The sequence below is a fragment of the Uloborus diversus genome, chromosome 8, assembly GCF_026930045.1.
Source record: "Uloborus diversus isolate 005 chromosome 8, Udiv.v.3.1, whole genome shotgun sequence".
Classification (NCBI taxonomy): Eukaryota; Metazoa; Arthropoda; class Arachnida; order Araneae; family Uloboridae; genus Uloborus; species Uloborus diversus.
Window position 1 is genome coordinate 105,935,486 of NC_072738.1, and position 26,126 is coordinate 105,961,611.

At 31.4% G+C, this 26,126-nt stretch overlaps 1 protein-coding gene across 1 annotated transcript in view; it reads left to right on the top strand.

The window, feature by feature from the left end:
• Nucleotides 1–26,126, top strand: part of LOC129228527 (voltage-dependent T-type calcium channel subunit alpha-1H-like) — a gene marked incomplete at its 5' end in the record, with an annotated part of 211,680 nt that overhangs the window by 69,032 nt on the left and 116,522 nt on the right. The window contains 5 exons of the mRNA XM_054863207.1: nucleotides 1,478–1,570; nucleotides 2,051–2,600; nucleotides 4,601–4,762; nucleotides 21,030–21,298; nucleotides 22,721–22,872. Coding sequence (XP_054719182.1) covers nucleotides 1,478–1,570; nucleotides 2,051–2,600; nucleotides 4,601–4,762; nucleotides 21,030–21,298; nucleotides 22,721–22,872 — 1,226 coding nt within the window. The remainder of the gene's footprint in view (nucleotides 1–1,477; nucleotides 1,571–2,050; nucleotides 2,601–4,600; nucleotides 4,763–21,029; nucleotides 21,299–22,720; nucleotides 22,873–26,126) is intronic.

Sequence of the window (26,126 nt, forward strand, 5' to 3'; positions counted from 1 at the left end):
GTGTAAAAAAAAGCATTGGCAACGGGTATAAAAATTCAGAAGTGTCATAAGAGTTTTTTTTTTTACTTTTAATGTACAGTGAGCTTTCTAGTGCTTTCATTTAACTACATAAAAGCCATAAGTACACGAACACTTTCAAATTCCATTAGCCTTTGCATTTTTCCCAATTAGGAATAAGATGTAGTTTGCATCAATACAAAATAATCATAAAAATATATGCATTAATATGTGCTTCTCGTAATTACTGTCCACTTTGTCTGATGTAGAGGAGACATTTCTGCAATAGTTAGAAATTGTATGGCTTCGCATTCATAGATATCTTGTCCTAATGACAAATTTTTAGGGATCCGCGTTGAGATACTTCCCCTACACGCTTCTGTTTAATACGAGTTTCTTTTATTTTTTTCACTCCACTCTAGATAGTGCCTTTATTTTTAGACCAAATTTGAATTAACTCCCAGCTAATTGGAGTAATATTTAAATGCCTAGTTTTATTCCTAAAATATATTTGTAGATGTAAAGGTCTTCAATAAGTAAATTTGCTATGATTAGATCAAAATAGAAAACAAAGAGAATAGTCAGCAAATATGCAATTCATGCAAAATGGAACGAGTTTGAACAATTGTTAAAACATTTTAACTTGCATCGGGGTCATTTATTCAAAATCAATATACACTTTCTAGCGGTGTTTTGTGAAGCTTAATATCTGGATCTTTTTAAGCTTACGGTTAACAACCTAAGGTCAATGGACCTTAAAAGAGCGATTTGGGCGATTTTTTTTTAAAGGTATAGGACAGTGAGTATTTAAAAGATAAGGTCATAATAATCGAATACCTATTTAAAACCGAGACGAAACCAGTTCAGAGTTCAGGCAAGGAATCACAAGTTAAAAATGAGCCTAAGTTAAAGTTCAGGAGCTTCCTCCTCACAACTCGGTTGAATCTTAAGGAATTCATTATTCCTTGCCAAGTTAATGAATTTTAAAATTTTCAACTTTTTTAATTTTAAGTGTTATTATTTTTAATTTCTCCAGATTCCAATTTAAAGAAAAAAATAATTTCAAAACAAAATGTGCTTCTGTTAGAAAAAGTATACTTCCAAGAGCTTAGTTAAGTATTTTTCATCAAACATCTACCGGTTTGTTTTGAAAAAGAAAGAACAAAACGCAAAAAGGGGTAATTTTGAATTTTTTAAGTTTAGGATTGGATGGATAAAACTTCTTTATATTGTATACATTTTACTTCAAATTAAAACCAGGCGTTTATATTTTCGATGATCGCGATGTTCGCTTCAGCCAAATTATAGTTTATCAAGGAAGAAAGTGGATGGGAGGGGGGGACAGGGGCTCTGAAAGGTTGCGAACCGCTGTTTTAAGCAATGATGTAAAGCACAAGCACAAAACAACCATTCTGACATTGATCAGTTAGATTTTTGTAGCTATTAAATAAATCTTTAACTATTTTTATTTAAATTTTAGGTTATAAGCCTCGAAGGATGGACTGACATCATGTACTATGTGCAAGACGCCCATTCCTTTTGGGACTTCACTTACTTTGTGTTGCTGATAGTGGTACGTTTACTCTGTTCCATAATGCTTTTATTCGTGCTTGTTTTTCGTAAGCACTTTTAAAATAATTTGCTGTTCTTGGTTTGTGTTTGTAAACCATTGTAATTTCTTCTACACAACCAACGTCTAAGTAGAGTCCTGCTAGAAATGTAGAGGTATTTGCATAAACCAAATGACCTGGTACATGGGGGCCCAATATTTTTAAAACTAGGCGTGAAATATAGGGTTAAACAATATGGAGAGCCCCGGAAAAGTCATTTGTGACGGGCACCAAAATTTCTGTGCACGCCCCTGGCCTAGCCTAGCCATTACTAGCCTAGTAGCCCTTCTTTGAACCTTTCCAATAAAGAAATATATTTCATTAATGTATCATTGAAATGAGTTTCGCATAGGCAATTCTAAAATAACATCAAATGTAAAAAACCTTTAAAAATATTTTTTTCAAGTTTTTAATGTTTACTAACATGTGTCTGTCATTTTTAGGTTGGTTCCTTCTTCATGATCAATCTTTGTCTCGTTGTGATAGCAACCCAGTTTTCTGAGACAAAGAAGCGAGAGATGGAACGCATGCGGATAGAGCGAGCGCGATTTAATTCTTCTAGTACATTAGCTAGTACCAACGCTTCAGAACCAACAGGGTGCTACTCCCAGCTGTTCAAGTACATCGCCCACTTAGGGAGAAGGGCGAGGCGGAAGTTTCTTCGCTTCTGCAGGAAGCACAAGCGGAAAAGAACTCCAACAGAGGAAGGTCATCCGTCTTCTATTTCGCTTAGAAGGCGATGCTACAACAAGCCTAAATGGCAGCCCGGACAAAGTTCTATGAAAAATCACTTCTCCAAGTCTGAAGGATCTACAACCAGAGAGTTTAGCTCTCTGGAGGTGAAATCTGACAGTCCTGTAGCTCCCTTTGCTAGTCCTGAAATATCGGATATCGATCTCGTTGCTTCACCACGGGAATCATTTCTGTGTGAAGGAGGTTTAGAGCATCATCAAGTAGCTGCAATTCCTGTCAAAGCGGCTGGAATCAAAACAGGTATACGTGGATAACAATAAATATTTACTTAATTTTACTTGTAAATAATTTGTGAGCAAATTATAGCTCATTCTCAAAGAAATATAAGCTCATTTTCAAATCTTTCACACATACTTGTATCGTAAAAACGCACATACATTTGACATCAACACCACTTTAACCCTTTCAAGGACGCGTCATTAATTTTTGAGAAATTTTAAGAAAAAACACCACAAGTGGGTTTATTCGATCATCTAGACGTAGATTTTTCAGTTAAAAAAATTTTTTTCAGAATTTTTTCCACTGGGGGTGGTGTCCCCATTTGTTCACATACCTCACCTGGGGAAGGACAAAAACATGTTTATGCATGTAAAATAAATTCGAATCTTTTTGAACAATATGATTGACTACCTCAGGTAAAATGAAGAAAAATGATTCACTCTTTCAGCGCTAATTAAAAATTTTAAAATCTAAAAAAAATTCCAATTTTTGGGGAAACAAAAAATTGAAAATTTGATGCTTTGAACAAGAAATTGAGTCTACGAAAAAAAAATATTTTTTTGTTATTCTGCCATCTAATGTTGTTCACTGAACTTAAAAGAAGAGGACTCAAGCGATTTTGATTCCAAAAATTCGGTAAAAAGAGGGGAAAAAATTTATAAATTAGTAAATTCACAGCGCGACCACTGCCCCTGAAAGGGTTAAAAGTTACGTTCTCTTTCTCTCTCTCTCTTTCTCTCCCTCTATCTCTCATGAGATTAATCATTAACACGAAAAGATGAGGATATACTTGAATGCATATGTCACAATTGGTGCAGTGAAAAGCAAAGAGATGTAAGTGACAAAATTAAAAATTAGAGATAATTCAAATGGTAGGTGAACCTCTCCTCTCTATTGGGGCCAGAGATAGTACTAGTAGCCCTGGAAGGTGCTGTTATGCAGCACGATTTAGTCTTCCAAGGACTAGATCTTTAGACACGTTTTACTCAAAACTTGAAAATACCCACTTACATCCTTTTGCGTATCCTTGCCTCAATTGTAAAATGTCCTGAAACACTATTCTAACAAACTTTTGTTGCCATTTTAATGAAAAACTCGAGGGTTTTAAATCTAATTTAGATAAAAACATGTGTTGAAAACCGTTTTAAAAAAATGTGTTTCAAACAATTTAAAAAAAAAGGGAATAGTGTCGGTGCTCAGAAAGACTTTAAAACGTGTTCAAAAGTTTCTGAAGATTTGTAGTGTACATTATAGGTGAATCTTCGATTTCTCAGAAGTTAATTTTAATCGTATTTTCGCTTTATCTCAAACTTACTAAAAATGAACCTTCACTTTTTTCAGAAACTCATTATGAGCGGATGTTCACGATCTTAGAAGTTAACTCTTAAAATTTGAAATTAATTTTGTAAGATTGAAGCTAAATTGCAACCACTAAAAAGGGTGACTATAATAAGGAGTTTACTTCTTTCGGGATCCCTACCAAAAAGTTTGGCTGCGACTGAACATAAAACAAATTGCTGTATAACATTCATTGTAAATATATATGTAGTGTTTAAAAATAATTCCTTTGATTAACCTGTTAAAATAGATTTTCTTAAAAATCTTTAAAAACAGAATGTGTGTCATGAAAAACAGATATATGTGGATACACTGCAATATAAGAGGGATAATATCAACACATGCAGTCCATTCTACAAAAAAAAAAAAAAAAAAAAAAAAAAAAAAGAAAGAAAAAAAAAAGAAACTATTTCCTGCATGTCATTTTCATAAATTGAAATATTATTTTAAAAAATTTTCATCTTAATGTTATTTCTTCCCTCAGAAACTTTTGAAGAAAACTCTAACCAACTGGAAAATTTTCCTTCATAAAAAAAACTTTTCCGAAATGTATTAATTATACTTCCCAGCGGAAACTTTGTACGAAAATACTTTTTACTTTCAAACATAAAAATATCAAAGACTACAATAAATCATTTGTCTTTTCTTATTTTCAGCGGAAGCCCCCAAACAATTCGGCAAAGAAATCCTTCCCCACCACAGGCAGTCCACATCTGGTAGCAGTCGTCGAACATCTCAATATACTTGTGCAGAGCTTCTAGCCATTGGCGCCACCCAAGGTGCCGTCTTGGCGGGATTCAGCAACAATTTCGCCATGCAGAATTTCTATTCCAGGGTTTATAGAGGTAAGTCAGAAAAAAATAAAAGAAAGTAAGAAAGAGCTATGCTGCAGATGACGCGATTATAATAACAATGTAAAGAAAGTTCTACTCAAGTCCTAGTCCCTAAGCAAAACTAATCTTGTTAAACGAATTTGTAATTACGAGAGAAAAGAGAAGTGGCTTAAGCTTCTACGTGTGACGGAAAAGAAAATAAATGGGGAAATAATTTTAGAAGAACACTTAAGTCAGTGTAACGATAAAGAGATATTTTCTTCTTGCGTGCAGCTTTTTTCATCTAAGCGAAACAATTCGTCAATTGACATTCAATGAATTAGTAGACCATTGTACATGAAGCAAAATATTTCTAGCATAAGTATTAAAATGTTTTGTCGCTGATGAAATTTTTTTATGTGTGTTTGTTTATTTTAAATTTAAAAAAAATCAAGCTTTTATTCCAGATAAAAATTTTATGTTTTTTTAATCATAACCAAATAAAAGTTCAGTTTCCTTTTATTTCTTTTTATGCAATAACAGAAATTAAATGATTTTATTTAATCTTCTTTATTTCTTTCTTTCTTTATGTTTGTTATTTGTACTTGATCGTAAGCGAATGCATATTTTTTTTTTTTTTTTTTTTTTTTTTTTAAGTACAATGACAATATGGAACTTACAGCCATCATCTTTTAAAGAATTCTAAATTTTCGCAAGCAACTCATGACAAATAACTTATTTTTGAGTTAAATATTACGATTTTGAATTTTTATAATGACAAATATTTTTAATTAATCTCGATGTTTCACATAATTTAAAATGTAAAATTATTCACGCTTTGTGAATAAAATTAAAAACGTATTTTCTTTTCTTCTGATTAACTAAGCTCTACATGTAATAAGTTCTACGTATACGCTATACTGTACTCCATCCTAAAAAATTCGTGTTTGGAACAAAGTCATTGCTTCATTTCAACGGTAAACTCCAAATTAATGACTTCATTTTACTTATTTTTTTCTTTTAAAAACAATTGAGGCAGTGAGAAGCAAAGGGATGTAAGTGGACGCGTTATAGTTTTGAGAAAAACGCGTTTGAAGTTCAGATCTTAGGTAGACTTCCATTGATTTTTTTTTCTGAATCACGCTATATAGCAGAACCTACCAAGGCTACTTGTACTACTTTTTGCCACAAAGCAGAGTAGAGTTGTCCTATCATTTGTTCTGATTGTCTGAAATTTTTTAATTTTGTCATGATTTTTATCCTTTTGCTTCTCACTGCATCAATTCAATACAAATATTTCGGATCAAAAAGTTTCATACTAATGATTAAATTTGTACATTAAGCTAAAACACTGTAAAAATGAACAACATCGGATATTGTTTGATATGAACAGTGAGGCTAAGAGTTTGAACATTTTTCTCAAACGTGACTCTCGCTTATGCTTTGTAATAGTTTTTTTTTTTTTTAATTTTATGTGAACTACTAAGTATTATTGCATTAATCTTAAATCTCGCTGTTTCAACCTGATATAATAAATGTGAACATCATTGTTACAATCAAATAGAAAAAATACATTTTTTATTTCTAAAAATTTTTGAAGAACGGTAACCAATGCAAAATCCGTATGATAAACAGTAAAAGACCTTAAAATCGGTTTGTTCATATTTCTTTTACCAATCGATAGGAAGCGAAATTAAAGTGTTAACCAAAAGTAAATGAAAATGTTGCTCGTAATCTACCAAGTACAGTCTTAAATTCTTTACATTTCAACGCTTCAAATTGCAACAATAATTTTGCTAATACTTTTAAAATATTTTCACCAATTTAATTGGCATTCAAGTTATACATCTTTTTTGTTTTTACTTCCTTTTACAAAAAAGGAAGTATTATATTCGTAAAACAATTTTCACTCAAAAATTCACCTGAATTTTCATTTTACTCACCCCCGAATAATTGTTGAGTGTTTTTTTTTTTACCCGACTCGGCCACACGTGGATAAGTGCCTAAGAACGTATAGACACGCGAAATATCCATTTTGAACATTCCCGAGTTAATTCCAACGAGTTTTCTCGTGATGTCTGTATGTACGTATGTATGTGCGTATGTATGTCGCATAGCTTAAGAACGGTATGCTCTAGGAAGTTGAAATTTGGTACGTAGACTTCTAGTGGGGTCTAGTTGTGCATCTCCCCTTTTGGTTGCATTCGAGTGTTTCTAAAGGGGTATTTTGCCCCTTTTTGGGGAGAAATCATTATTAATTTCGATGTAAATTCAAATGGAAATATGATTTGGCGAACACTTTGCGATATTCGCCAGTCTTTTGTCGCGAAGTTTTGTCACCAACTTGGCGACAGATTTGGCAATTTTGTTTTTAAATTTGGTCTCAATTTGGTCACTGTTGGTGATATTTAGAGAGTAAACTATTGAATCCCATTAAAAATGCCAATAATGGGGAAATGACATTAAGTTGGAGTAAAAGGAAGTCATGTGAGGCACACATCAGCTCGTTTCTTTTAACATTTTTATCTACGTTGTCTCATTTTGATTTTCTTTGTAGTTCATTTTAGCTCAAATTATGTATAAATTAAGATTTGAAAAAAAAAAAAGTTAACAAAGCTGTCTTAAAAATAAAAAAAAATCACCTATTTTCTATTCTTACGCTTCAGTTTACTATTTTAGATTTTAACGGGCTTCCGATTCGTAAAATTTTAGTGCAACATTCATCAGGACAATAACAAAACGCGTGCAATGACGAAAAGTACTTTTAATGAACTGACGAAATTAAATAAATTTTAATGGGAACTTTGGCCAGATTTTTTTTAAATTATTACTACATAGTATTTATTGCATTGATATTTACTTAATGTTTCACAATTTGATAATCTAAAATCTTCTGTGCAGTTGGTTACTGTTTAACACAATCATGCTTTTATTAAGGTCACAAATATGCTAATTCCAGTCAATCATATCAGTCTTTCATTCAAGCTTTAAATTTAACAGTATTCCTATTGTTAGACTTATTTAGTGTACTTCCAGTTTTTTTTTTTTCTATCTAATAAAAAACTACTGCTTCAGGTACTATTTCAAAAAAATGCTACATCTTTTCCCATAGAAACATATTTTTCAAAAAAGATTTTACGTGACTTTGAAGAATATACGTATTGATTATTAGCTACTTTAAACTTCAAAATCTTGGTTTGTTTTAATCTTTAACTAATTTTTCGTGTACCTCATCTCTCGTTTGAAATAAATAACTGCTACTATGTATGCCTTTTGATAAAATTATATTTATCGTTGTGTACTTCTGATAAATATTTTTTTTATTTTTTGCACAAATGCACCAAATAGCATTTTAATACAATGCGATGACTTTTTATTGATTTAATTGCAAAGCTGGAGCATTTTGCACGACAATAGTATTAAGGTTAAATTTTAATGGTGATGAGTTATTTTCTAAAATAGAAAGGGATAAATAAGTATCTGAAATTTTTTTAAAGTGGGTAATTTAAAAATGACTCCTAAACAAAATCTCATAATTCGTATTTTATACCGTACATTGCTCCTGATGCATAGGCTTTTTTTTTTTTTTTTTTTTTAAATTTTTAGTGCAAATAGGATTTACATAAGAAGGAGCTTTTCTTTTTCGTTTTTTTTCCAGTACGTATGCGTTTCGTACGTATGGGTTTCTTGCGAATTATTTTGATTGTATCCTTCTTAAAAAAATTCTTGCTCTGTACAAAACAACAATAGCACAACAATAACATAAATAAATAACAAACATAAAGAAAGCAATATTTTTTCATGGAAAATATACTGTATTATTCAGTTAATCCTATTTATTAATATACAAGTTAATATATTATTTCCGTAAAAAGAATTGACTATGAGTACAATTTATTGGAAACGCAAGAAACATTGATTCTCGTATTTCCTTATGCACGTTTTCTTCTTCTTCTTCTGGATTTTTCAACTTTTTATTTCTAATCTCACCAGAAAAGGACATCACGTGTAAATTTGCTGTGTACAAGCTGCGATTGAAACAAAGCAAACACCAGCATTATCTATGTTCTAACTAAAAGCACAACTTTGACAAAACTATGCAATATAAAAGTCTTTTTTTACACATTTTAGAAAAATGGTCGTGTTTTGCAGGCGGTTTTCTTGTGGAATGCATAAATAAAGCTTTCCAAAAGCGTATCTCCACGATCTCTTCAGTTCTTAACTCGTTGACGTGTAAATCGCCACATTTTTGGGATGACAACTTCAGACAGCAGAGGCGACGTGATGTCGCAAATCCTGCCCAGCCACTATGTTTTAAACTACCCTTTTTGACACTTAGATTACTCTCGGTGACAACTTTAGCCACCGGTTGTCAATCAAAAATTGTCAACAATCCCAATTTAGATTCTAAGCTTTTTCTGCTGTCCCTTATACTGAGACAACGACCCTTTACAAAGTTATTTAATATGTGTGTGTGTGTGTGAATACTTTCTCTTTATTTCCGCGTCTGAAAAAAACGAATATCTTCGTTGATGGTTAAGCGTATTTTTTCTCCTCATCCAAATTTTGATCCTCCTTTTGGCTCCATCTAGTGGCAGGTACGTTAATGATACTTTTTTCTTTGTCTAATTATTTGTTTTTATACTCAATTTTCAATTATTTCTGTCCTAACATCCAAGAGGAATTCTAATTAATTACTAAAACTAAAATTACAAAAAGAAAACTCATTTTAGTGTAATTATTATAAAAGATGTAAGTTCTAATTTAAAACAAAGTTTAAATTTATTATTAAACTATTTATTCTAACTTCTCGAGAGCTAGTTTGAATATATAGTTTAATAATAAAATGTTACGTGAAAAGTAGTCGAAAACTTTGTACTGCATAGTGTATAAAATATGACAACGTATATAAAGTACAAATTCAGAATGAAAAAAGGTTAAAAAACCAGCAAACAGCTGTTTCGGCACTCTAAAATACAAGTGCCATCATCAGTGCAATTAAAAACGAAGACAGGTTTAACCCGACTATAAAACACAGTCGAGGCGAACAATGGAATGAGAGACGAGTTGTAAAAGATATGAGAGCAGTACCAGTATTGCGGTTGATCGGGGATTCACATCAGATATTATTGATTCCATTTATAAGAAGCTATGTAGCTCAACTAACAAAAATCAAACACTTGCTCCTGATAACTATTCGAGTTCCGTTGTCTTACCCTTTTTTCCTAAAATCAGTCTACAAATTGCCAAAATCTTAAAAAAGTTTCATTTTTCCGTCACTTTTTCTCCTGTTAATAAATTAAAATTTTCACAGCTTAAACACCCTGTTCAGAACCTTGACAAATGGGGCATTTATAGTGTTTCCTGCCAGTGCAAATTGGCCTACATTGGGCAGACTCGACGATCCCTCAAATTCCGGATAAAAGAACATGAAAATTACGTCAAAAAACAGGATCTCAAACGCTCCTCTATTGCTCAACATTGTTGGTCTTGCGGTCATAATTTTATTTTTTCTTCCGCCAAAGTTATTCACGAGTGTTCGTCCATTCATGATTTAGATTTTTGGGAGTCATATTACATATGGAAAAATGCTAATTTAATCGTCAATGATTTGTCTAGCACTCCCCCTTTTCCTAATGTTTGGAAGTCTGTTATTTGATTTATTTTTTGTCCGTGACGTTTTCTCCTGAATGCAACTGTCCTCTGTAGTTCTGACGTAACCTTGACGTCATCGTTTCTGGTACTGCTCTCATATCTTTTACAACTCGTCTCTCATTCCATTGTTCGCCTCGACTGTGTTTTATAGTCGGGTTAAACCTGTCTTCATTTTTAATTGCACTGATGATGGCACTTGTATTTTAGAGTGCCGAAACAGCTGTTTGCTGGTTTTTTAACCTTTTTTCATTCTGAATTTGTACTTTATATACGTTGTTATATTTTATTCAATAAAATGTTAGTTTGACAAATATGAAAACATTAAGGATCATTTTTTCCCTCATTAGCTTTAAAAATCTTGTGATATGTTCTGACTTTTTTAGTAACTTCAAAATTATGAAGAGAAAACAAAAAGATTTTTTTCGGCTCGCATTGACGCATTACTTTTCCTAAATTTGTTTATATAGCAGGAAAAGTTTAGATTTTCAACTTCTTTAATAATTGGCGTTTGGATTTTAATCATATTCTAAAATACTATACTATAAATTATAATTTATAATTATAGTAATTATTAAAACTATAAATTAAAGTAATTAGTATTAATATGAGTTCAAAAATCAAAATACAATGCACCGTTGTTAATTAATAAATAAATAAATATCGCTAAAAAAGTTAATGTGTCGTAAACGTTTCTAAAAAAGAGTAAAATCAGTTCTCCAAGCCATTTTATTATGTCCTAAATATTGGATTTACATTGTTAAAAAAAGGAAAACATTGTACTCTTTTTGCTGCATTCGCCAATTTTGAACCTGAAGAGAATGAATCTTTTAGGTTTCAATGGACACCAAGACTTTTAATGAGAAATAATTTTTCGAACTAAATTAAAATTTGTTTTCTCCATACTACAATAGAAACAACAACAAAAGCAGTAATTTTTATTCCATCACACTACAACCTAATAGATTAAGTCAGTATTTTTATTCAAAATAAAACGCAACTTTGCTGAACGACTTATATTTGCATATATATCATCAGAAATTCAGCGGTCTGTGCAATGGCTATTCATGTTTTGATGATTTACACCTGTATTTTATATCATAATACGTACCATAAAATCGTACGGAATGCCGTTGTTAGCTACCAGGGATTGTGTAGAATGCAAACATTTTCAACATCGCGGCACATTTGAAAGTAACCGGAAAACAAGTTTTCTTATTCACATTGGAGCTACTTAAAAAAACAACTCAAAGTGGAGGAAAGTTTATGTCGAGAACTCTGTTATTCAATTATGTTGGTGGGCTGCTTACGAAGAGCCACCAGTTATCAAATGTAAAACTTTAACCCAAAAAAGCCCGATTCTTGATTTATGTAAAAAAATTGATTCGAGCTTTTTTTTTAAATAATATGTGTTAATATTATACTTTTATTATTATTATTTAACAATAATAATTATATTGTTATTACTAATATTATTATGTGGTATTACGGCGTCAGTTAAAGAAACAGGCCTCTGCTTCAGATGAACTTTGTAATTAAACCTTCAGAAGACATTAATGCTAATAGTTTATCAGACATTTATATGAGATTTCAGAAAGACACTTATGTATTGTGAAATCGGCATTGTTCGTTTTTCGGAAATTATTAACTATCATTAAAGATTTCGGTAACTTTAGATTAAAAGATTCAATTATTTACATTTTGCGCCAAATGTAACGTGTCACTTTTTAAATTTTGTGATTGTGTAATTTTAAAGTGAAAACTTATGTTTCATTATAAATTAACTTCATTACTATCCAACTCAATATTACGATTTCTTAGCATTTTTTAACGTACATGTATTTATTTATTAAAATAGAATCGTTTCATTTAGATTGATACACTTACATTATTTTTGTTTCTGGGAAAAAAAACTTATTGACTTTTATGCATTCCAAAGATATTGATGTCTCGTATCTTTTTGATATGTCTGTATTTCATATTTTACCAATTTCCGTCATTAAAATATTACTCAAACCTGCAAAAATATTTGAAATTTTTCCGAGACAGGTAAAATTTTTTTTAAAATTAAGACAGTAAATAACATTTTTATTTGTCAAACTAAAGGGCTATCAAGTGACTATAATATTTTCCTACGTTTTTCCGGAACCGAAAACATGTTTTTATTAGTTTATTGAAATGTGTCAACTATCAAACTTTTGGTTAAAAATCAATGTTTTTACCCCCTCTCAAAAGGAAATTGATGAATTTAATATGATCTGTTTGCATGACATTTATTTATTTAATTGTTTATTTGTTTATTTTTTGTATCATTATTTGCTGGTTTTCAATTCATATAAGTCTTAGTTGGCTTCCTTTACTTACCTATAATGCACAAAGTTTCTTTGCGTGGCCCAATCAAGCCAATAGAACTTTCAATCATGAAATTTGGAACAAAATTTATTCAGAGCTTTAAAGTGTAACATCTTGAAACGTTTTTTCTAAAAATAGATGTTGTTGTTATTTTTATTTTAAATGCAAAACTAAAACGTATTTCACATATCACTTTTTACAAGATTTGAAAGCTTCATGTTTTCTCTACAGATTCAAAATAAACTGCAACATAAAATAAAGTTTTTATTTATTTATTTTTTTTTCAAAAAGGATTAGACCTGAAATTTTAACATCATGTTTTGCTTTTATAAATACGTTCCAAATTTCAGTGCTCACTAGATATTGTTTTTTATCTTCTTATGTCAATGACTTTCAATTAATCTTTAATTCCATCGAAAGAAAGTCATAACATAATAGCCCGAAAAAAACGAAGTATTTTTCTCCCTATAATTACACATTAGATTGAAGATCCTTGAAATTGTTTCAAAGTTCATTCGTCTTTCCAGTAAAGTTAATCTTCTGGTAACGTGGAAGCAATATCAAACGCGCTTTTTTTTTTTTTTTTTTTTTCATTGTGGGAGTACTACCGAGTTGGTTTTGCGCTTTCCAATTGTCACAGATACTCTTTTGTTTGAGTGTGTGATAGTTTACGGCGCAGTCGAAGTCTTTGAATAGACCCATTCATAAAATGATGGAAGTTTTTCCACAGTCGCTGATGCAATAAAAGTTTTGGAATGAATTCAAGTGGCTAAAAATTGATTAATCACATAGACGTGAAAAGATGAGGTGGAAAATAAAAATCAAATGCAGCCATAAATCTTATTTTTAGAATTGATTTATGCTGCCAACTCTTACACTTGATGCGGCACTTTCAACTGAATGCAATCTTTAAGTTACGAAAAATATATATCAATCACTTTTCTTTATTTTTTTAGTAATAATTTCAAAAATTAATATAGAAATTCCATCTAGAACTTTAAATAAGATACTCTTCAAAGCTTAATATTAGCTTTTTCCGAATACTGTTTAGGTAAAAGGAAGTGTAATGTATTTAGAGTTTTAGAAATAGAAAAGTATCATTACTTATTTTAAAGACGTAACGGAAACTAATATTTTATTCTGCTTTACTCATTTTACTCTGATGTTACTTATTTTTACGCACTTTACGCTGATATTATTTATGTCTGTCTACGGCGACCCGCTGGTTCACCAGTTGTAAATTGATGGCAATATCCCAACAGAAATGAAAGTGTTCAACAATTAAATTTACTAACTTGAAAGATGTAATTGCAATAAGAAGTAAGTTTGAAAACAGAAAATTAAATAGTAAAAATGGATAGATTATAACAGAGATTCTCATATCGGGGTAAACTCCCCGGGGGTGGGTGGGGAGTGAAGTAGTATTTAAAAGAAAGCGTAAATATATAAAATGAAGTAAAATCTAGAAGTAATTTAATTGACTCAATTTTGTGGTCACATATCAACATTGCATTATTACCTTTATGGCAGAACTCATTTACATATCTCTATGAATCTGAGTTTTGGGTATTATACAATATGCATGCTACCAATTATGCAGTGAAAGTGACGTATTACCAGGTCAACCTAGTTCTAAGGTTACCTAAAATTAATTTGTAATTCTGTGATTTCTTTATCTTTTAATAATAAGGGTCATAAAAATAAGTTTTGTGTGCAAGTATATGTAATTTTTTCGTTTAATACATCGGGGGAGCCGGGTGTGACCTCACAACAGGGTACAAATGAGAGCGCAGAATCTGAAAAGTTGATAGCTCACTCATAACCATTCTTATTGTTTTCGTGTGCGATGTCATTTAAGTTCCACAGCTGATCAACCGCTAAAAAGAGATCTTACGCAGAAATATTATTAAATGATAAAAACATTAAGATTTTTTTTTTAAATTTTTTTTTTGACTTCAGGATAAATAATTAAAAACAAACTATAACTTAAACATTGAGCTTTTAACATAAATTTTACAGTGTAAAACTGTTTGTAACTCGAAATAATTACATGATACAACTTACGTTTTTAGTATAAAAGTAACATAGTTGATTACTTTTTTTTTAGAGTTGTACAAATAAATTCAAGATAATGTTCATAAAAGATCCTTAATATATTAACTACCTATGAAGACATAATATACAAAAGCAATTTAAAAACAAACATTTTGGACAATCTTATCTTAAGGAGACATTTTATATTAAACGCAAACGCCTTAAATATACTTCAAAAGAAAATTTTGAAATCATATTTTAAAAAGAAAGTCTGCTTTCGTGATTTGCGAAATATTAAGTCTAAAATTGGCGTAAAATCAAACTCCAAACTATGTATCGTCAAGCAGTTAAGATTAATCGTCAAGTTAAAAAGTGATGTCTTATTAAACATTGTACGTCGGTTAAAATTCTCTATCCGTCTTGATAAGATTACGAGTAAATCTTTTGAGGACTTAAAATGAAGAACTCGGTGGTAAAAAACATAGAAAAGTTGGCTGGTTATGTTATATGTCTCTTATTACAAAACTCAACAAAACGTTTAGATTGCTGTTGTTACCGCTATGCCTTGGTAACTTTTGTGCCAAAAACAATGGTTATTATAACTCTAATAAACTTTTAGTAGCTTCGAATAAATTTCTTATGCTGAAAAAAGTGACCGAATTCCAGTTGTGTTACATACACACACATACAGCTTAAAGTTTTTACTTTTAAAGATGAAAGTTTCGTTTATGCACTTATTATTTTAGAATAGGAAGTCTTTAAAAATGTTCATTACAAAATACGACATTTTATAAAAATCAGCATCAGAATGAGGAAAGTTTTCCTAATCATCCTCAATAAGCCAAAGATAAAAGTGACGGAAATCCACATAAGGGTAATGACGACAGTCCTTAAAAAAATCTATTAGCTTAACGATAACAGTTCCTTGTTAATATCAAGAGAACAATGTTCTTAAAACAAAATCCGTGGGGATACGGACAAGTTAAAAAAAATAATTACAGCTATTAATTAATATGCTTTCGCTGTCATATGCCAAATGTTATTTTTGAAAAAAAAAAACTACAAATTTTGGAAGGTAAGTTGTGCTTTGATGTTCATTAACTGGTCAGTCCACACTGTAAAAAAATTCCGAAACGTTACTGAGTATTTCCATGTAACGTTCCAGGATTTCAATGGTTTTTATCCACTTCCTGGAAATATCAAGTTTCATAGTCAAAAAGTTTCCTGAATTGCTACAAGTTGTTCGAATGCAGACTTCTCTCCGTTGCAAAAAATATTTTTAGCTCCCAGTTTAAAGATTAACTGAGAGTATTTATAAAGTGTATCGGCTTCAGTTCAGCTACGGCTTGTCCATGCTGATTAAACTCCCAAAGGAAGCGGATAAGTATGGACTACATAGCTTGGCAAGAATTGTAATGAGATGAGATGCTTGATATGCACTTGCAATTCTGGCTTAACTTTGGCCATGGTTGCAATACTGCCTTTGGAACAGTCTTGATAAACCAGGAAGGTGCCAAGCTGTTATGTTATCTCTACCTAAGATTACTCTGATGTTCCAGAGACTCGCTGGCTTTAAACGAGAAGATTTCTCTATTTTTCAGGAAGGTTACTGAATTTTAGCGGAAAACTTTCCTGGTTTTTGCGAGATATGTCACTGGCAGAAATTGGGCACATCAGCTGCCTATTATTTTCCAGGAATGTTTCTGAATCGTTTTTACAGTGTACAGGCTGACAATCTATTACATGGAATTGGCAAATGTCCAGTTAAGACGAGTCTGTTTAAAAGAGGGGGAAAGGTAAAAATTTGATGCGCGTGTTCTGCACTTAAAAAAAATTCCGAAACGTTTCTGAGTATATGCGTAGAACGTTTCGGGATTTTAACGATTTTTATACACATCCTGGAAAATTCAAGCATTATTGTCAAAAAGTTTCCTGAATTGCTAAAAGACGCACGAATGCAGAAATCTCACTGTTGTGAAAAATATTTTTAGCTTCCAGCCTAAAGATTAACTGAGCATATTTATAAAGTGAATCTTCCGCTTCGGTCTGATTACGGCCCGTCCAGACTGATTAAAATCCCAAAGGAAGCAAATAAGTCTATGGACTGTGTTGCTTTGCAATGATTGCAGGCGAGTAAAATTTTTGATACTTGCTTGCAAGTCCGTCTCAGCGTTGGGCACGTTTGCAGTACTGGTTTTGGAACCTCCTCGATAAATCAGGAGGGTGCGAAGTTGTTATATTATACCTTCCTAAGTTTACTCTAATTTTCCAGAGTCACGACTAGCTTTTAACGGGAAGATTTCTGAATTTTTTAGGAGGCTTTCTGAATAATTTCAGGAAGGTTACTGGCTTTTAGCGGAAAACGTTCCTTGTTTTTGCAGGATATGTTGCTGGTAGAAATTGGGCACATCAGGTCCATTATTTTGCAGGAACGTTTCTTAATCGTTTTTACAGTGTGCTCATTTGAATATGACTCTGCTTAATTTAAAGGCTAACATACATCTGAAAAACTAGCATCCCTGGAAACTAATAGATGCGTTCATTTCCGCCAGTAAACCGGAAGTTTGTCTTTCCATCAAATCGTTGGTCAGACTGTATCTTAGTTATTTAACAAATTAAAGCAATATTTCAGCCAAAAAATAAACATTTAGTTTCAGTACAGGTGAATTCCAGCGGTAACGGAAGGACAGTTTTACAAAAAAAAAAAAAAAAGATGCATATATTTTTGTGAACATATCAAAATACATATTTTTTTCAAAAACTGATGCATAGACTTTTATACACATCATAGTAAGTTGCTGAAAAAGTCAAAGCGGAGAATATTTTGTAAGTAACTTTTGTTTAAATCAAATTTAAAAAACGGCAACGGATGGACATTTTTGCTACATGATTTTTACGCTATCATGTTCTCCCCAAAAGTTCAGCTAAACTATAAGAGGAAAAATTCTATAAAAATTATAGCACATATGGGAGTGTTCAGTCATTACAATTCCACCTCTAGTTTTAAAAGATAATTATTTTAAACATATAAATTATGTATTTGTTAAAGGTAATGGAAGGAGAGTAATGGAAGAACAAGAAGTTCAAGACAATTAAACTTGGAAAATTTCAACTTACAATAATTTATTCAGCTAATACAGCAGTTAGAAACAATGATATCGAATGGTTGAGCCATCTGTTACAATTTTGAATTCTTTAAATACTCAATAATTTTATCATAATCACTAGATTATTAATCTTCTTTCTCAGCAAACACATTGTAAAAACGATTCAGAAACATTCCTGGAAAATAATAGGCAGCTGATGTGCCCACTTTCTGCCAGTAACATATCTCGCAAAAACCAGGAAAGTTTTCCGCTAAAATTCAGTAACCTTCCTGAAAAATCCAGAAATCTTCCCGTTTAAAGCCTTTGTGCCACTGGAAGTTCAAAGTTATCTTGAGTAGGGATAATATTACAGCTTGGCAACTTCCTGATTTATCAAGACAGTGACAAAAGCAGTACCGCAAATATGACCAAAGCTAAGCTAGAATTGCTAATAAGTATCATGCATCTTACTGTCGGTGCAATTCTTGCAAAGCTATGATGTCCATACTTATTCGCTCCCTTTTTTGAGTTTAATCAGCATGGACGAGCCGCAGCTGAACTGAAGCCGATACACCTTATAAATACTCTCCATTAATATTTAAACTGGAAGCTAAAAATATTTTTTACAGCAGAGAAGAGTCTGCTTTCATGCAACTTGTAGCAATTCAGAAAACTTTTTTTCAATGTTACTTGATCTTTCCAGGAAGTGGATAAAAACCATTGAAATCCCGAAAGGTTATACGGAAATAGTCAGTAATGTTTCTGATTTTTTTTTACAGTGCACGAAGATCATTCCCACATTATTATGCATTCTCAAACAAGTTATTTCTATTCCTTCATCTTCTATATGAAGTACCTGTCCAACATTGCTCTTTAGTAATTTCTTTCCCCTCCATCCAATTAACAAAAATTTTCAAACATAAATGAATCCTTTGGCATATTCTTATGATTTGGTGTTTTTCATATTCAGCAGTATCTTCATTTTTAACTTTATTTGTAACTGAGAGTCTGTTGACTTTGAAGTGAAATCTCATTCGATTTGTTGAAATACAAACTATATTCAATAACATAACTTGTTACAGGATTCAAATAGTGCATATGTTGTGTGTGTCAGGATGAGAATGGATCTTTTTGGATCATTTTTTCTCCATCTTTTTGAAAGTCGATCTATGAATTTACTGATCTCTTCGCAGTGCGTTTAACGGTTAAATCAATGCTCTCAACAGTCGCTTCCTGTGACTTGTGGCAACAAATTTGAAAGCAGTTTCATATGTTTCTGCTTGAATTGGCTTGTCATATCACAAATATGTCATACAAAAATGATTTTCACATGCTTATAATATAATTTTTAAGCGTAGTTTTCATGATTTTATCACATACAATAGAAGAAATAAAATAACGAAACATTTTTTTTAAATAAAAAAATAAAAGTTTATTTTTTAAATAAAATCACACATAATTTTTGTACAAATATTACTTATATAAGTTTTAAATGTGACTAACTTTAAACAATAGTTTGTTTTCTAATAGCATTCTAAAATTTTACCCTGTATCAGCTCATAGTTGAATGTCCTTCCGTTACCGTATTTTTTTGTCCTTCCGTTACCATTAAAAACCATATACATTAAATATCCTTTAAAATTATAACTATGCCTCCTTAACGATGGTTTTAATTCTGATTTGCATAAAAAATATTAGTTTCCATACGCAATAGGTTCTTGGTGAATTCACTGAGATGTAGTATTTTGGTAACGAAAGGACATCAAATAGTCACCTTTCTTATAGACCTATTTCATGGTTTAAAAAAAAAAAGAAATTTTAAATTATTTACCAAAAAGTTTACTAGACATTCAAAAGATAAAAGTAAACCCTAAATATTGTATGCAGATAACAAGTTTATTGAAATTACAGTATGTAACAAAAGGAGATTTTTTGCTCTGTAACTTGATTTTGCCCTTGATTTTCTGGAAGTCATCAAACTATTTGGGAAAAACAGGTTAAAATTAAAGAAATTCGTTTATTTCTGAAGAGAATGATATTTGGCAAGTGACAGAATATTAAGTTTTAAAATTCAAGCGTCATATCGCCTTTCTACTACATTACAGGTAAAGAGTACTATTTCCATTTTTTCAGAATCAATATCAAAGAGCTATATTAATCAACGTTTTATAATGCACTTAGAGGCATAAGGGACTGTCCAATTCCTAAAAGTGTACAAAGTACTCAATAAAAACAATATTTTATTTTATTTCTATTTTAAACCTTCGTACCCTTCTTACCTGCCAGTTATAACTTAACCGGATGAAAGTTAACAGCGTCAGTTTTGAAAATATAAAAGAGGAACAGAAAGAACGCTCTCTATTGCGTGCAAATGTCGTTATTTCCTTCTGTCAAAAGTACTAATTTTAGCCACAGAAACTGATAGAATGAGCAAAACAAATAACAAGGAGCCAGAAATTTTTTTTATTCTTAAACAGTTATTTTTTGTTTATTTTTTTAAATGTCCGATTTTGGAAATAAGGCGTGGTCTTTATGACGTCACAAGTGACGAACATTGGCTCGCTACTTCATTGGCGCACTAAATGTTTACGCTTTGCTGCCAACTGTGTTTCCAGGTTATGATAGTTTGTGCTGAGCGCTAATGGTATCAGTGAATGGCATTTCATCATTTGTAATGTCGTGTGCAGAAGGGTAAAATATGAATTTCAATCTGCGCGCCGATTAAAATAATTGTTAAAAAATATTAAACTTTGTCAAATTATTTAGAAAAGGGTTAAATCCTATGTTTTTAAGCATGCTCTTTCAGAAAAAAATACTTTAAAAATTTTGGAAACGACCCCATTGCTACAACTCGGCTGAGAATTACTAAAGGAAATATTAAAGTGAAAATACGGCTACGCATTTGAACTAGAGTTAAAATAAACAAAATTCCAAAAAGATAAAAGTAAATGAAACATTAATCGGTATATTTTTTGAAGGGAGGGAGGTTAGACATGATGATAAAAAGATTTTACGACCTGATAGAAAGTGTAGTCTTTGTGACATAGTGGCCTGTACGTCCTAGTTACAGATACTAATTCAGCTTTGTAAGATATCATTAGATTTCATCACTCTAAAAAAAAATGTTCCATCATATGTGATAGTATACTTTACTCTTATTTAACCTTTTTTTTCAGGTGCAAAGCATTCATCAGCTCCGCAGCTAATGTTTTACCACGAGAATGAAACCGAAGATTCGCGCCTCAACACTGAATGGTCAGATAGCGAGTCTGATTTGGATTACGGCCTCGGTATGGGAAAGAATGGTCAGAGTCGCTTCTGTCGTTGGTGGAAGGAGCAACAGGCCAAAGTCAAATCCTTCACCGATCATACGTATTTTCAAAGAGGCATCCTCACAGCTATCCTAGTCAACACTCTCAGCATGGGGATAGAGTATCACAATCAGGTAATTTTACTTTGCTTGATTTGAAATCATTAGAAAAAATGGCATAATTCAGTTAGATTTAGTTTATGCACTGGAAAAAATTTCCGAAACGTTACTGGTTATTTCCATGGAACGTTGCGGGATTTCACGAGTTTTCACCCAATTCCCCGTAAAATCTTCTTATTCAGGAACCATTCTTTGCAAAAATGTTTCCTGAATTGCTTCAAGTTGATGTGAAAAATATTTTTATCTACCATTTTAAAGAATAACTGAGTGTATTTATTAAGTGTATCGTCATAAGTTCGTTCACGGCCCGCCCAGGTTGACTAAGCTACTAATGAGAGCGAAAAAGTCGCTGCATGGCTCTTACCTGCAATTGTGTCCTAGTGTTTAGGACGTGGTTACGTTAATGCTTCTGGAGTTTTCCTTGGAAGGCTTTAAACGGTGAGATCTCCATATTCTTCTGAAAGATTGCTTATACTTAGTGGAAAAGGTTCCTGGTTTTCGCAAGATATGTTACTGGCAGAAATTAGACACATCAGCTGCCCATTATTTTCCAGGAACGTTTCTGAATCGTTTTTACAGTGTTGTGAGACAATATCCTTCTAATCTGAGTCTCATAAGCGCCCAAATCATTTAAACAGGATGTGACGCATATTTTGTCAACAAACCAAAATTATAGCATTTATTTGTTATTTTTCCCTTGCCAATCCGGAATTCCTCATCTGGCTGATCTGCAAAGAATTTAGACACAAATCAAAGTTTCTGCATTTGAAAAAAAGTTCAACTAGTTCATGCGAAATCGATACGAAAGAAGTAATGCGCGCAATAAAAAATAACATTTTGCTTGGAAACAAAACATCAGAACTATACATAAGAGATTCAAATCAACTTTTTTTAAATTAATTGTAGTTTGAAAATTAAAATTTTACTTGAGAGTTTAAGCACTTATATTAAAACAATGTAAAACTTATTGGGGAGATGAGATAGTACAAATTTAATCCTTGTGGCAACTGTTATTATACGAAAAAAGTTATTTCGGCTAACATATTTGATACTATGTTACAAGTTAGTACTAGCACTCACAAGAAAATATTTTAAACAGCAAAATTAAAAACCGTGAATGGGTTTAAAAAGTCCTGGAGGAAAAAAGAACTGGATAAGAGAAATTCATCCACAACCAGAGAGACACCTTAAAACCATTGACTAAAGAGGAAATTCTGATGCTTTAATTTCTGATGAATTACAACTTGCTTGCTAGGAACTAAGCATAACTTGTTGACTTTTTGAAAGCATTACTGCATGACTTGCTAACTTGTTATAAGCATAACTGCATAACCTGCTAACTTATTATAAGCATAACTAAATAACTTGCTTACTTGCTAACTAATTAACATACATTTATTGGAACTGAAGTTTTCGTTTTCTTTCTCCTCATTGCAGCCCGAAGAGTTAACTCTAGCAGTAGAAATTAGCAACGTCATCTTTACTGCAGTCTTTTTTCTGGAGATGATCCTCAAGATGTTTGCGGAAGGATTTTGCTCCTACATCAGCAGCGGTTTCAACGTTTTCGACAGCGTTATCGTAGTTCTCAGGTAAAGCAGTTGCATGTTGGATCAAGGAAGCTCTTTATCAAGGTCACAAAAAAAGCTAAAATAAAATCATCCTTCAAAAAATATACAAGATGTCCGAAAAGTTCTTGACGCATTTCAAAAATTCATAGAGAAGCAACAAATTGTCGTGTGCATACGAGATTTGCGCCAAAATACTTCACAGGTTCACGAATTTTTTTATGTCATCGAAAGAAAAAGGAAAAAAAGAGAAAAGTGTAGTGATTTCAATGTTAATTATGTGTATTTAACATTGACATCAGAGTCAAATAAACAATGTCACGTGAGGTATGTAATCGTTTTGCTTAACAGAAAGCAATTTACTGCCGTGCTAAGCTCAAAAATTGTATCTGCATCTGAGTTCAAAATGAAAAATTGCCGTTTACAGTCGTGCAATTCAATGTACAGGGTGTTCCAAAAGTGACTGATACAGTTGAAAAATCAATAAAAGCAAAATGGGAAGCGACAAAAATATACCATTTGTTGCATTATGCTTGGGACAACAGAAATTTTTCAGACAAACAAACTTTCAAAACTAGTTACAATGTCCCTCAACAGATGGCGCTGTAGGCATTTTGAAATGTATAAAAGACAACGCAGTCTGTACGGTCTCAAAACTATCTCGTATATTTGGAAAATCAATAAAAACTAAACGGGCAGAATTGATTCTTCAAATATACCAGTATTTTTGCGATCTTACACACTCTGTTGTCTTTTATACCTTTTAAAATGCCGGAAGCGCCATCTGTTGAGGCACGTTGTAACTAATTTTAAAAGTTTCTTTGTCTGAAAAATTTGTGTTGTCCCAAGTATTATGCAACAAATGGTATATTTCTGTCGCTGCCCGTTTAGTTTTTATTGATTTTTCAAATGTATCAGTCATTTTTGGAACACACTGTACTTGATATGGATGTAACTTTTTCAGATCTTTTTTTTAAACATTTCCCTTTCACAAATGACCATTAAACATTGTATTTAGGTAAAATAAGTGACAAATAATTACTTAGTGGCCGTAAATCAATCTTGATAAAAAGTGCAGATACGACTTTATACTTAGCACGGCAGTATGCCCCTCATTACTAGAGTTCAATGCTTGCACCGCTTGTGAACATCGGATGAACTTGAATGCCGTTTAGGTGTGGTTCGACCAACAGCAGTGCCGACATTGAACTCTGATAATGTAAGGAATTGCTTTCTGTTTAATAAAGTTATTAAACTAAACACCTCACATGACATTTGTTTTTCTGCTGCGACAATACAGCTGTCAATGTAAGTTATTTATAATTACAATTTTCTCTTTTTTTTATAATGTCATAAAACACTTTTGAACATGGGAACTACTGGTCCAAACTACATATTCGCACTGCAGTTTGTTGCTTTTTTTTTTTTTTTTAATGAATTTTTAACATGTGTCAAGAATTTTTCGGATAACCTATATACTGTATTTTTTATTTCGTTTTTAGTAAAAAGCATTTTTTTACATTCCAGTACATTGTTTGCGTATAAACGAATGATTAATTTAATTACTGTTGAATAAAGTATAATTTTTTAGTTTATTTTGTCCAATGTTTAAGAAATTGTTAACTAATATACAATGCTTTAAAATGTATGTACCTTTTTTTTATTTACATTATGCATAAAAATAGTTTTTATATTTCTTAACTTCTTTTGTGAACTTCATGTTAAGGAAGTATTTGATAAGTTAAAATATTTTAATAGTTAAGAAATGAACTTGTTTTCTGATTTCCAATGTCAATTAAAAATATTTTTCTTGCTTTCTAAATGTATAATTTAGAAACTGATATTCATTAAAATGCACCGCACTAAGCTTTTTCGCATTTTGTAGCAACTTGTGGTTAAGAAACTATTTACGTGTTCTTCAATTAATTCTTCAAGAAATTAGCGGTTTGCTTCAAGATTAAGTAGTTATTGGATGCTACACAATATGATCTGAGCACTCATTAAATACATTTGGATAATTAGGAACTTGCTGTTCAGATTATTATGTATTTTTTTTAATTATAAAATACTTTCTAATCTCTCTTAACGAAGAATTTCTCCATCTTTATTGGTTATTTTGTAGAATGGTTGTAAATTTTCAATAGTTGGGAAATTTTATTAAACTTAACGAGCTGTTTGTTTTTCTTTTTCAATCAAGAAGCTCTAATATCGATAAAGTTAAACTATCAGTTTTACTTAAAATTTGTTCATTTTTTTTATTTAAATCTATCAGAAAGTAGTAGCAATTGGAAAAATTTAGAAACGAAAGAAGTTTTCTTTTCTTCTTACCTTTATTAATTTTTTTAAATGAGTAATTAATTAATTATTAAATGCTTCATTTTTTGCACAAATTTAAAGAAATTGTATATTGCACAAATTTAAAGAAAATGATCGAATACTTTCAGCTTAGAATTATTAACTGAGAACAATTTAAAATAAGAATCATTAAACTAATAATGAACTAACTTTTATCACTGTAAATGAATATTGGATGCTTTTAACAAATAATATTACTTCTCAGCACCACCCTATAGAGACAAGTAATGAGAAAGCCGTAATCTATAGAATTGCTTTACATAGGGTGGCCAAATCATTATGCTCAAACAAACTTTTCTGTAGTTTATTGTTTTTTATTGTTGTTACAAGAAGAAGCCTGTAACTTGAAGTTTTAACGGACACTGATACTGACGTCTATCACATTTAAAACATTTTAAAAAAACAAAACAAAAAGTAAAGTGTTGCCAGAATAAGCTTTAAACTTTTAAATAAACTGTAAAATGTGTTCAATATATATATATATATATATATATATATATATATATATATATATATATATATATATATATGTGTGTGTGTGTGTGTGTGTAGTGTTATTATTTATGATATTCAATATGAGGCAGTGAGAAGCAAATGGATGCTAGCGGACATTTTCAAGTTTTGAGTAAAGCACGTTTAAAGATTAGCTTCTAGGTAGACTTTCATTGAACTTTTTTTCTAAATCATGCTGTTCAGCAGCACCTTAGTACCATATCTTTCCCCAAGACAGGTTCACCTACAACGTGTACTGGTTATCTCCAAATTTTGAATTTTGCCACTTGCATTCCATTACTTCTCACTACCTCATATGATATTTTGATACCGTATTCTTCCATTTTCTGTGCCTAAAAACGGTTGATACATTTTTAAAGTTTTTTTTTCAACAACATAAAAATAACAGCAAACTCAAACATTAACAAATT